Source organism: Diorhabda sublineata, chromosome 10 (genome assembly GCF_026230105.1).
Source record: "Diorhabda sublineata isolate icDioSubl1.1 chromosome 10, icDioSubl1.1, whole genome shotgun sequence".
In the NCBI taxonomy this organism is placed as follows: Eukaryota; Metazoa; Arthropoda; class Insecta; order Coleoptera; family Chrysomelidae; genus Diorhabda; species Diorhabda sublineata.
The window spans coordinates 12,369,503-12,383,822 of NC_079483.1; the positions used below are offsets into that span (position 1 = coordinate 12,369,503).

Here is a 14,320-nt window from a genome sequence, read left to right on the forward strand (position 1 = left end):
GATTATATAATATTTGAGATAGTCGAGATTTGTGATTCAATTACCATTTTATCATTCTCGGTACATTAGATTTTGACAAAGAAACGAAGTGCAAAATTCAGCTGTTAAAATTTATTGATCTCTTTATTACTTGTTGTACTGCAGAGCACGCAACCAATTATTAAGAAAATGGTGTTTGCTAAATAAATACAATATTACGTTAATACAAAACCGCTCTTATAAATTCTCAGTATCTCTTTGATGATCACTAAAGTATTTGATTTCGTTGTGGTAGAGCAGAAAACATCATAGAAATCTATGAGATCGTGTCAAAACTATGACACACTACAATCTTCTTATGAAGCTACATTTATTTACCTTTACCTTAAAATAAGGTTATTCCGCAGATCTGGCCCACCTCTTTGGATTGCTGAGCTGTAGCATTACCAGATAGTCTTGTAGTCAGCTTTTATAGTAAACGTTTCACTATAAGCGAAGTTTTTGGTTCAGATCCTTTATCAGTATCCTTATTTTTCTCAACACCATTTGTAGTTACATGGAATAAATTTAAGTATCAAGCCCGATCCAGACTCTTCACGAGGCTATACGAGAAAACGCGTAACTTTTAAGAAATCATACCAAATGGAACCAATAATTTGAGATGAATAGATAATTATAACAAAATTAAAAATAAAGTCAATCACACGTTATCTCGGGTAATTAAATGGAAAATTCGTCCTGTTGCAGTATATGATGTCATCATCCACCACCCTTTTATTATGACTATCTTTTAGATGATATAAACGTAAGCCATTATAATATTGGTAGGCATATCATGATAATATTGTAGTTGTAGACAATATTTCAATAAATACCTGACGACAGATCGTCTTCAACTTCATCTAAATAATAAAATTTTTCATCAATGACCTCTGACCATGTTTTACCAGTGATAGATCTAGTTATCTATCTTTTATTGGGATGGTCCTATTCCTTTATGCTATCATCGTGAAAGATATAGAGTATAATTTGAGAGCTAAATAGTTGATTTCTTTTGTTTCAGATATAAAACCAAGAGAGCTCAGCACGAGAAAGGGATGCACGACCAACAAAATAATCCCATGCCTTCTCCTAGGAGAGTCGCTGTACCTGTATTAGTCCGCGATGGTAAACCATGTCTGGCTGGTAACCAAAAACATGATAATATTCCAATACCAAATCCAATGATGATGGGAAATCACACATCACATGCTTTACTCTACGGTCAACCTAGAGTGTGGTGGTAAAACATATCATTAAGGTAGACATTTTATAAAAATGGAATAACTCTTTATCCCAGTAGAGGTATTGTTAGAAAAAACAAAACTTGATATTTGGAGCTTTTACAGAAATTTGAATAAGTAATGAACACATTAAATATTTTTTTTCGATGTACTTTCGTTACTGTCATTCAGTGGACTAGATAGATCATTGGGAAGAACTTTATCAAAATTATTATTTCCAATACTAATTATTCACATAATTTCAGTATATAAGTATACTCACATTTGGAAGGAAAATAAAGCTATTTTGAAAAGATTTAATATTAGAAAGTTTATTTTTTGTTTATGTTCTGATGCAGAACATTTCCTTTATTCACTCTATTAGTAGACTTTCTTGTTTTAAATTTTCGAACTATTTCCAGCACGTATGCCCGTTCCTCTTTATTTATTTCCTCCAATCTTCATTTCTCCTTATAATTCTTCGAGTGAATATTCCATTTTTAAATTCTTGCCTGCACATTTTTTGTTTGTTTGATCCCTGAGTTAATCCACAATCCAGCGACACAATTTTATTTTGATGCTTGATGTACTTAGAACGAACAAAGTCTGTTTAAACTTAAAAACCAAATATAAAATGAATATATTTATTGTTTCAGGTTTTCTATTTTTATTAAAAAAGACCACTTCAACGACAATAAATAATTAAAATTAACTTCCACATAAATATGAATATTTTTTCACAATTACGTACTTTTGGGGCCTTTTACATTCGACGATACTTAATGTATAGATATATTATATGCTCAGTATTAACTACACTTTGAGGCTAATCTCATCTGTTTAACTCACGTATTCAAAATGGAATGATTAACAATTCAAAATATTCCATATAACCCTTCTTATAACGTCTAGCGAATAATGCGAAATAGAAACTCCTTAAAAAAATACGGTATAAGCACACTAATAACTTATCTTAACCAAAATCATATTTTCCTTGTAGTTTTCCCCCTACTTTTTCACAAATTTCAGTAAGAACGTAAACAAAAGTAATTTTGGTAGTATAATTCTCACAAAGTTATATGATTAAATGTATAACAAGCTTCTCTGTTCTCTTTTGAAGATGAATTATATCAGTTTGGGATCATCTTATATTTTTCTAAATTTTACAATCAACAATTTTCCTACGAATCAAGGAAATAAATGAAGCTTTTCATTGAATAGCCATTAGTTCTGTTAAAAACACGTTTACTTCTTCTATTGACCTCTCGAACTAAAAATTTCTTTGCTCGCTGTTGCTGTAACCAACTGCCCTCATAGTAATCTCCAAATTAAAAGCTTTCAAAAGTAGAATTGTGAAAAAGTTCAACGTTAAACTTTCTATTTGTATCCTAACATAAACCAAATTAATTTTTCTACATCAGCCGTACGTAACATATAGGAAAAGTAGATCAAATTCAAGTTCAGCGGTCCCGTGGCAATAATCGCCACTTGCTGAGATTTTGTTAGGATATACTACATATAAAGCTAGTATCTTTTCATAGTTGTTTCAGTTATTATTGAATTTTGTTTGGGAGATATGATTTTATTATTGATTGGACCTGATATAGGAGTCTTTTCCTCTGCAGAGCTAGAGCTGAGAGGTTTTTTGGGTTTTGTTTTCGCTTGCTATTTGTTGCTGGTAAAATTAAGAATCAAAATTGAAACGATAATGGTTCTCTAGAGCGAAGTATTCTAATGTGAGAGAGCAAGCAGACGAGCGACTACAGCTGCATTATTTTCTATCGGCAATAGGGAAACCGCCGAGGAAGGTGAGGAAATGTCCGGATTGACAAGAGTGTTTTCTGTTGTAATTTTGCCTTTTTCGACAGTACGAATTTGCAACACGCTTAGATATCTCGAATTGAGAGCTATGCCTATATTGATATAAAGACAAAAGCCTTTCTAACATGCGATTAAGTAAGGTGCAGTAAACGTTTTCTTTTATTCGATTATTTCCTCCGAGTGACTTGATGAGATTTATTCGCCTCCGCACTCTGTGTATAGTAGAAACGGCTTTTGTTTTTGGATATTCAGTGTCATCCTCTATCGCCAAGACCAATTCCAGAATCGCATCAGGAGATTTTGGTTTGGACGTCGAGTGAGCGAATATCGGAGGCTGAAAAAATGAATGGGACTGTTTCTAGAGGCTGTCGACATATTAGAGCATGATAAGATTAAATGTTTATTGAAAAGTAGAATACATTGGAGGAATGTTCAGTTTGATACGCGTAATTTAAGAACGTTCATAAGAAAATAATTTTCCTTGGAATCGCTCAAAAAACTTAAATACAAATGTTAATAAGACTTTTAAATGTAGAATCTTTTTTCTTATCTTGTGGCAGTGCAGAATATAGACTATTTTGGATTTACGTGCATAACTTTAGAATTGAAAAATTCAACCAACGTTTTTCATGATTCACAAGTAAATATCCAACGATTTCATTCCATAAATGGTGACCTCATTGTGTATGTTTTCTCGTTAGATCAGAGGAACTCTACATTTAATTTTTTTCTCTGGATTCTGATCCAATTACATATACATACAGTAAATAGCAGAATTGAACAATAGTGTGTGATCAATAGATTTTTTAAGATTTTCACTTCTTCGATCGTTTTATATGTTTTTGTTAATAAATCGTCTTGATTTTAGGTCTTTACCGATTGAAAATTAGTTTTTGGGATAGGTAAAAATATTGAGTAATTTTCAATCAGAACAGACTTAAAGTCAAAATAATTAATCAACAAAAATTATTACAAACTTGAGAACTATTCCACATATAATAATTAAAATAATTTATGAGTATAAAGTATGAATCATCGGCAATACAATCAATATATTCATATTAGAGTTTTTCCCGAATGGTTTGTTTGAGAAAGATTCGTGAATGAGTTTTCATTCAATATAAATCAGGGCCGAATTAAGATTTATAAATAATGACGGGGCCCCCTAAAGGAATTCGAAAACCCGGAAAAATTCACAAAATAGTATCAATACTTTAGATTTGTGGCATCAACAAATTAAAAAATACAGAATGATTTCCAAATGATGGGGCCCTCTTGGACCTAGGGCCCGGGGCTATAGCCCCCCAAGCCCCTAGCTTAATCCGGCCCTGAATATAATATTCACTGTGGGTTGATGTTATTATTTTTGGATCGTGATGTTTCTATAAAAAGTCGAACCATGCTGTAAAATACCTCCGAATATCAATTCAACTTTTTTTTTCCGAAAAATGATATAGAAATCAAATTATTATCAAAATGGAAAAATATAATGTATGCGTACATACTTTTATATTGAGATAAGACTTTTTTTGTACGTGGTATCACGACAGATCATTTTTAAGGATAATTAATACTGAAACCAGTGGTGTACAAATCAATAACTAAAAATCGTGATTTGAAAAGGAAATGAAGAAAATAACTGAAACAAAACTGGAAATTATCGATCAAATGATGAAAATAAAGTTAAAATTTTCACTGAATAACCATTAAATTCAATTAGTAGCGCAATCATTCAATTACTTTTACAAATGATTCTTTAATGTCAGAGATATCTTTATATCTTACATATCGATATATTTTCATCCAAAATGCAAAATTTCATTAGTTTTTTCAGTAAGAGGTCGTTCATAGGAATGCAAATCTACCACAACCAAATTTCCACTACAGAAGCTTTCAAACTAATTAAGCACGGTACGATAATTTTTTATAACATCTTCACTGTAAAAAGCATCATCATCACCATATTTGTGATAAGTTGTAGCCATTTTAAATCGAGAGAATACATCACAGTGAATTTATTTGTAAATTCTATTCATTTTCAAGTGGTTAATAACTTCTAACAGGAACCCTGACTAGCAAAACTCTCTTCATATAAATATAACCTCAAATGTTATTTGTGAATTTGTATCGAGTGTTATCCTTTTATTCTAATAGAATTATTTAGATTAGTAGTGGTTCCTGTTATAGAGGATATTTATAGGTATTCATAACTATTTTTATTTGATTATAAATTTTCTCAGTTCCGGAATTGATGTTTTCTTCAATTCTTCAAACTTAATTTCGAATTTCCCGTTTTTAAATATCCTTACAACAGTGGATAGCTGGACTTGAACTGAAGCGCTTTCGTGACAATAACTCGTTTACCTCAGCAATTGTTGGCTTTCCTTACTTGTTCTCAAAGTGCCTCAACGATACAACTATTTCACTGTTGAAAATTTTACATTTTTCAGAACACAATGTTATCTAGTAGATTGAACTAACTTTAACTATTTACAGTTTGCGACTGTTGTTGACAGATTGGTTTTTCGGAAACGTTGCAAATCCCGTTTGTGATTTTCATAGATCGAATAGCAGCTTGTTGGTTTCTTTAACGTGTTATCAAAAGTGGCTCCATCAATAAACAAAATGTTTTTAAATATTGTATCTACATCATTTCATTCACAAATAATATTTTTCTCTCCGATTATTTTTCAGCTTTTTCCTAAAAAAATATTTGAAACATGATTTTTTTTTTAAATATTGGATACTTGACTTCTTTTTACGAACAGATTTTTGTTATAAAAGGTTTTACTTTTATGATAATTTCTTCATTTACAAATTTATATTCTTTCAGTTTATATCTTCCAATAGAATCAACTCATGAGGACCTTGTCTAAATACATTAACGTTTGCTTGAATTATCTGATGATATTTGTGCAGTCATTTGGTTTGATTATTATTCAATTAACTCCTAGTTTTAATTGAGACATTTTTTTATCTAACTGTACACCACTGGTATCATTCATTTTTCTGTTGATACTAAAAACTTAACAAAATGGAGTTTGAGAAAAATATATATAATTTTTAGATACGTATCTTCCTATCTTAAATTTGATTAGAATTCAATCGTTTTACATTGACGTATAATGTTTTAATTATACCGATATGCGTTTAATATTTGAACAGATAAATCTGCAGATTAGATTTTTATGGAAACTAAATAGTAGATTTTTCTGATTACATTGTTACTTTTATGATTAAGCAGCATAGGACTCTAATTTTTGTCTATTACTCATTTAATCCCAACTAGTAAAATTTTTCATAATAGAATTAGTGCATACAGGTACCTAAAGTTCTTTTCCAAAATATTTCATACGTACTTAAATACACAAAAAACAAGATGCTAGTTACTGAGGCTAGTAAGGTAATTTTGACTACAAAAACTTTTGTGTTCGTACTCAAAAAGGCCAAATTTTTCACATGATTCCTATATTCTAATACTTCATAAATGTTTTCGATGTACCTAGTGCAAATAGCAATTTACATATTTGCAATTTTTACATAATAATTAAAATCCATAACTAAAAAAATATTTTGCTAGGTAACTAAATATGTCTGAAAAAAATTTAGCAATTTTATGCACCATGTTTGCCATGGCACGAAATCATTTTTTCAATAGTTATAGTACCATTTAGAATATATACTACATAAGGTAAATCAATAGGCCAGGCTTTTTGCAACCATCTCTTGAACTAAAATATGACTGTTTCACTAAAATTTAAAAATTGGATAACTTCATTGATATAATGATATATTATGTGATTTTGCTAGTTGAGGATAGATTTCGGATATTAAGGTTTTGTCTTTTATATGTGTTGCAATAGCATATAATCTTACTTTTTACCTCTATCCACTTTGTATTAAAATTTTGATGATATAAAGCATAATATAAAAAATTTCATAAAACTTCAAACGATAAGAAACAATCTTTGTAGGTTATATACACTTCATACGTTTAGAACACGAAGAAAGTAATCTGAATGAAAGCAATAAAAATGAGGCGACATATAAATTTGTACATTACTTTTTGTGAGACACTACCATAAAATATCAATGAGGCCTTCACTTTTAAATATATGTCTAGGGGCAGAAACTTGGATTAAATATTTCAAAATTTAACTATCATAATTTTATTCGAAATAGAAATTCAATCTTTATTATTATTCAGGTTTTTTTTCATTTGATCCATTGTCGGTTTCAAAATATATAATAAATGCCTAATCAACTAATGTATCCATCGATACCTTCAACAAATGATGATATACTGTGATTAAGTATTTGCTAGTTCCGTTAACACCAAATGGAAAATAGGTTTGAACAACACTTTTACAAAGTTTAAATGAACACACAAAGACTTCATTAAAAATACAATTAATTGCACACAATCGATGGATATCTAGCTTTTTAGTTAGTTCGAAACGCGTCATGATTAAAGGTTCATAATATCACTTCCAAAGTTCACTGTAATTACACCGAAATGGTGTAATTACTTAGGAATAAGAAATTTTTGTAATGAATATTTAAAACAAAAGATGGTCTCCCTTCGTTTTTTTAAATAGGAGCTAATACGCTATTCCAATCGAGCTCTGTTTTAAATATACCATTTATGTAAATTGTCAAGTGCATAAATTTGCATGAAATGATTATAAATAGATAAATTTTTTGTGAGACATTTTGGTAAGGAATATGATTCCCAAAAAACCATATTTTTGTTGTTTTTAATTGTTTTAAAGCCTTTTTTTGCTGGACATAATCAAGTTTAAATGTTTCTTAGTAACCAGCCCATGTCTTGCCCAAATAAGCTCAGGAAGGTAGTGATATAGTGCAGATCCCACTTTTTTTTGCCCATTACATAAATTAAATGTAGTATTTGAGAAAACCAAGTAATCTCTTTATATAAAGGGAGTATGCTGCTTTCAGATTTCTGCAATTGTTAGTTGAAAAACCATAACATAGGTGACGTTATGTACAAATTGTAATTGTAATTTATTGTAATCTTTGATAAACTTACATACAATTTAAAGCCATGTACAAACACTTCATCAACTTCAATATAGGATATTATTAGAAGGAGACCTTTCACAATTGGATACTAGGCTTTATAACCGATTTGTATCACTAGATAATAAGTTTATGACGTTCATTCAGCCAAGCTTTATCTATATAGAATATTCGTTTCCCCTGTAATATAAAGTATAAACATACCTTCTTTTTCCATTATTGCTAATCTCCCATCGTGCGACTCCCATTAGAAATTAAATTCATGTTTATTAATTATTAACTGAGGCTTAAACTTCTTCGATTATCAGTATTATTTATTTATGTAAAATGATCGAATGTTATTCCTCATGAAAACTTATACAACCTCGTCGATTTCTATTGGTTTATCCTTTTGGGTTTTACCTTAGGCTCCAGATTTATTCGTTTATTCTATATTTTAAAAGCTTTTGAGCTTAAACTATGATGCTAATGGTACATGTTGGAAATAACTATTAACATACTTTTAAAGTTTAATGAATTAATTCACTTTTTTGCTTCTTTGCGGTCATATGAGAAAGTGGAAAGAGTTTTCCAATGAGGATTATTATTTACCACCCCACCTTTATGGGTAATACCTCTATTTCATACTATTAACAGTCGGAAATTGGAATAAATCATTTTATATCATGAGAAAACTGTTATGTTTGAAGATTAATCTTATTTCTATTGCTTTCACGACAAACAAATGAACTATAAGTGTATATTTTGTTCATACGGTAACAGAAGATAATTTTTCAACTAGAGGGGAAGATGATCAAAGTGGAGATTGAATAAATATTTTTATTAGAACCTCAGTGATGAAAATTTATATTCACATTTCTATCAAGTTTTCCAAATAATATTCGGACATTTCTTTTCTTTAAAAAATTTTTATTTATAATCGTCTACAGCTTCTTTGGATGAATATATACTTACTACCTCCAAGTAATATATATTTATACTTTTATTTGTTAACTAAATATATAAAAAAGTAGTCTAATGGTGTAAAGTTTACTGCAACTGAAAAATACAATAATTTCATAATTTTCAAGATTCTAGTCAATTGTATTTTTCAAAAACCAGTTGTAATCCATTCTTCTATTTGTACGTAGATATTTGTATTAATGTTGTGTAAATAAGAAAAATAGAAATGTATATGTGTAAATAATTGATGGTAGATTTATGTATAGACTAGATAAGATATAAAAAACTTAATTGACTGTTTTATCGCACTGTACTTGTTTTTCTCCTGGTGTACAAATATAATTTATTAAAATAAATAAAAGACGTTCTATTATGAAACTAACAACTTTTTATTTCTTTTTGGCCTTCATACTCACAATTTCTTACCAGCTGGCTCGTATTTGTAGTAAATAAAAAAGTGAAATAAGGTAAATTTTCTTAAGGTCTTCTGGACTATCTTCATTCTTGTCAGATACTATCGCTCTTCTATTTAGAATTGAATTAGAGTAACTCACAGCTCAAGAGCCAACTAAAGCATGGAAAAATCTGATTTTAATAGTATAATAAACAGTAATATATTTAGATGAAGTAACGACACTACAGAAAAAGTCCTTATTAGTCAAACTGTCAGCTAATAATCCTGAAACCTACTATTGTGAATGCGATATCTAGCGTGTTGTGAAATTTCACAGGAAACTTGGGAAAACTGCAACTGAACTCATAATTTATTACGCAAGAAATTAGCAAGTATAGCAAGCATATGGCAATGATTATTCACGTGTTTTTCAGGGGCTTAAACGTTCACAAGATGACCGAGATGATGTTGAAGATGATTCAGGATCGCCTTTTCATATCAAAAATGGATGTAAATATTAAAAAAGTTGGTCAATTTAGATATCAATGATCAAATCAAGAACATATATGTCTAGTCGGTAGATCGTTTAGGTTAAACTGTAACCTTTAAAGCTTTGTAATAGTATGTTTTGAGGAGGATGAATATTGTCAGACCTGAAACACATAAACTTAACATACTTTCTGTGAATATTATTTTGCCGGCTTACTTTCAAAACCTCCTAAGCCAGTCTGACTAATTTTGCAAGAGGTATGAAGTGCGGTAGACTAATTATGTAAACTGATCTTTGATTAACCAATAATTAATAATTTCTACTAAAAAATATAATTATAAACTTCATAGCCAGACATACAAGGTTTTGAACCTAAATAACAAGACATTCTAGAGACTTCTTTTCCTTCATCGAACGTTAGGACTTAGTCCTGGGTTTGCATCAATGGTTACCTAGCTGCAGCTGGGATGGTAAAGACCAACTTTCATACCATAGGTGGTCGTCCTGGTGGTAGGGATGTATTTTCCTTTGCAATCTTTGCTAATCTGTCATCTGACATTCTGTCCACGTGGTCTCTCCATTCCCTTTGGCCATTTTTCGCCCATCCCACTACATCCTGGATTTCACATATCTCCAGTATTTCATGATTTCTCTTATGGTCAAATAATGTGTGTCCCGCTTTTAATCTAGACACTTATAGGTTTTATTTGTTCATAATTTTGACTACATTCTAATCATAATTAAGTAATGAAGAAAATTAGAAGAATGAAATAATAGTTATTTATGCTATAAATCCGGGAAGTGATTTAGTACCTTACGAGATAGAAGTTTATGGACGAGGCGACGAAGGAGCCGAGTCAAGAATATCTAATCGAGTACCGTAATAATAACTACGTATTTCGTTAAATGTTTTTCTTTCATACTGTTTTCAGTTTTAAATAAGAAGTAAAATATTAAAATATGAGATTTCATATTTGACAATTTTACTGAAAAATAGCTCCTTTGATTATTCTTTTATTATATAAAAAAATACAAATTAATAGTCACTAAGGTAACATCGTAAATAAAGGCAAACATATTTGAAAATACGCATCGGGCATCATGACGAGCAGGGCCGAAAATTTAACTTTCGGCCCTTATAGTGTAATATACTAATTTCCAATTTCCTATTTTTATATTAAAATAAACGCGGACACATGTTTACAAAATAATATGATTTTTTTACGTCGTATTTTTAGACTAATCTAGATTTTTCTCCATGTAACTAGTGTGAAATTGTTATTTACGTGTCATATTTACTGCAAAATAGTTCCTTTATTATTCTCTTATTAATTAAAAAAATAAAAATTAACAGAAGTCAATGAGGTAACATTGTAAACAAAGGCAGACATATGGAATTTTTGAAAATATTGGGATTGGGAGAATTTAAGAGTACTGTAAAGTATAAGGATACCGTGAAGTACCATTTTCCGGTCTAAAATTAGTACTGTAAAGTCGACTTTACAGTACAGTAAGAAAGAAAATATCTTGACAAATCCACAAATCAAAAAGATGTGATAAAAAAAGGAAGTAATGAAGTTTCAATGATGATGACAATGAAGCTAATAATGGAATAATAAAGGAAGATGAACAATACATTTATTGTAAAAAAAACATTCTAGTAACAAATTGTAGAATTTGTTCGACTTCTTTCCCAGCCCCAGCATTATGGTTGATTTTGCAGATTTTTCCAAACATTTTTTTCCTACCCTAATATCTCTAGAATTATATTTTGTTTTGTTATGTTTGAATACATTTAAAATATGACAGTAGTTTTTCACATGATATATTTGTTCTTATTCACATAATATTATTTTCCCGTGTTTGTTTAGTCCCTCTTTCTCTATATCTATAACTTAAACTTCATTTTATTCTTAGTGATTAATCCTATCATTATTTTCGAATTCTAAAAATATTTATTTTATATATTACAAATTCGAAATAGGGTATTCAACTAGAATTCAAATTTCAATAGGGACGGAAATTTTCATGAAAGCATGTTAATTGATGTGACAGTGAACGGTTACTCACGGAAACCGAACTAACCATTTAACTAATCCGTTAAACCAACAGAATCAGACAATGGATTAATGAACGCAAACTGAATAATTGATTGATTCATTGCAAGGTTGTTTTAACATGTTATTCACCAAGTGAACCTGCAATAGTCATGAACTATTTTATATGATATTTGAACAACGTAAAGCAACGACAAATGTGTTAAATGAAATAGTTATATTATAATGTGGTTTTAAGTAAATACAGTGTTGTGTGCGGAAGAACATGGCGTGCATCATTCAGTATTTAGACACAAATATGTAATGTATTGAAAAGTAACTACGAGGGCTTCTACTTAAGTCTTAAGTTATGACAACATTGATATGAATATGTTGAATCTGACATTGCCATCATAAAGTTTAATATTGAAACTTGAAACATTCATCTAGGTCCAAAAATGGAGTTAGATCGCAAATATTCTCATGCGATGATTTTCTATGATTTTCAACGTGGATTAAACCAACAGCTGATCCTCTCGCTTCGACTTTTGCACCACCTCGAGGCCCCGTGTTTTGCTGGTTTTCAAATTCAATGGTGGTAGATTTCTCTATAGGTTGAATTTCGTTAAGGTCGCCCAAAGTCGGCTGTTGTTGCAGAGAACATAGTTGATGTGCGAAAATTGATATTGCAAGATCGTCATGTGACATACGGTGAGATTGAGATGGACTCGGGCATTAGTTCCACTCGCAAACATTTGATATTGCATGAACATTTTGATGTCAAAAAGATTTGTTCGCGTTGGATACCGCATAATTTGAAAATCGCTCAAAAAAGGTCATGTCCATTAGTACAAAGAAATGCTAAAAATATTCTATCATTATGGTTGAAAACACGTCTATATAATCGTGACAGGCGACGAATTATGGATCTATGGATATGAACCCACAGCTAAACAACAATCGACTGTATGGGTCTTTCAAGGCGAGCCAAATCCAACTAAGTTGATCGCGCTCGAAACCGAAATGATCACCTGTTTTCATCGATAAATAGATATGTAGTCATCTTTCCATCAGAGCAACGTCAAAGGGTTAATTCCGAATGGTACATCAGCATTTGTTATGTAAAATCTTGGTTAAAGCACTCTTCTCGTTACTTACTATGGTTCCCTGAACTGCTTCTAGAATCTTGAAGTTTATTACATGTTTTGAACAATTTTTTCATAAATTTGGTAGATAAATTTTCATAAGAAGAAGTGGCGATAAGTAAATCCAAAAGGGCAAGTCAACAGGACACGATAATAAGACAAATAAAATGATAAGATCCGTACCGGATAGAACTCTAACATATCTACAATATTTCATAAATATCATAATGAAAGCCGGAACAGCTCCCAAAGACTGGCAGATAGAAATTGTGACCAATATTTGAAAATAGAGACAGCCAATAATGTATTACCTACAGAGCCAATGCCTTATTCAGGAACATATCGAAAAAATCGCAGAATCATATTATAAAAGAGGAAAGAAACAACACTATCACAAACAAAAGACCAAAAGAAATCGATAGACGTTTGGAAGAACGATTCTACATAGTCTTGAATTATGTAGGGTTTCTTGGGCCCATCGTTATTATACTTTATGTTTAGGTACTTTTTTATATTATCAATGTTTGTATCTATTATTGATATTGGTCTATTAAAAAATCAAAATAAAACTAATTTGTCAAATATTGTGATCATTGACAATGTTTTTAGGCAATTCAACAAAAATAGTCTTTTTTTTTTCAACTTCTTATTGCTCCACATTCGAGGACCTAATAAGGTGAGGAAATGAAATAAAATGAAAATTTAGATTCTAGTTGGTTAAAATTATATTTGTACTACACTTCATTTGCAAACCTACTTGGTGTTTTGATGTTTTCTCTTGTCGCATTTCGCAGCTTGTGGATTTATGGATGGATGGATTTTGGTATCTTTTTGGGGGGCTCTACAAGTATTTCACTTAGTAAGCCATGGGTGCGCTTGCGGATATACCCTGGAGTCCGTAAACTGTGTTTGCGGTTAGGTTCAACATCTTAAACAAACTTCATCCCATTGTTAGTTTTTCCTGATCAAATTCCGTCGTTGAATGTGTTGATTTCTGCATGATAGGGCATTGATAAAAATAAAGTGAGTCATCAGTATTTGGTATCTGCATTTCCGCTACAAAATTACTGTTACTACTCAGCTTCAGCTATCTGAAGTGTTCGCGCGGATATTGAAAAAGTTATAGGAGATTCTTGGTTCGTTTGGGTATATTGAAGCCCACATGGATCTTGTAATAACGGTTTCTTCTTTACGTTGGCTTCACCAACAGC

General features: G+C 30.7%; 1 protein-coding gene across 2 annotated transcripts in view; it reads left to right on the plus strand.

Moving 5' to 3' along the window:
• LOC130449757 (homeobox protein vnd-like) overlaps window positions 1-9,422 on the plus strand; it is a 36,887-nt gene extending 27,465 nt beyond the window's left edge. For both annotated transcript variants that reach the window (XM_056787745.1, XM_056787746.1), the window contains exon 4: window positions 1,043-9,422. In XM_056787745.1, the coding sequence (XP_056643723.1) occupies window positions 1,043-1,265 (223 nt within the window). In that variant the 3' untranslated portion in view covers window positions 1,266-9,422. The remainder of the gene's footprint in view (window positions 1-1,042) is intronic.
• Window positions 9,423-14,320: the final 4,898 nt, after the last annotated feature.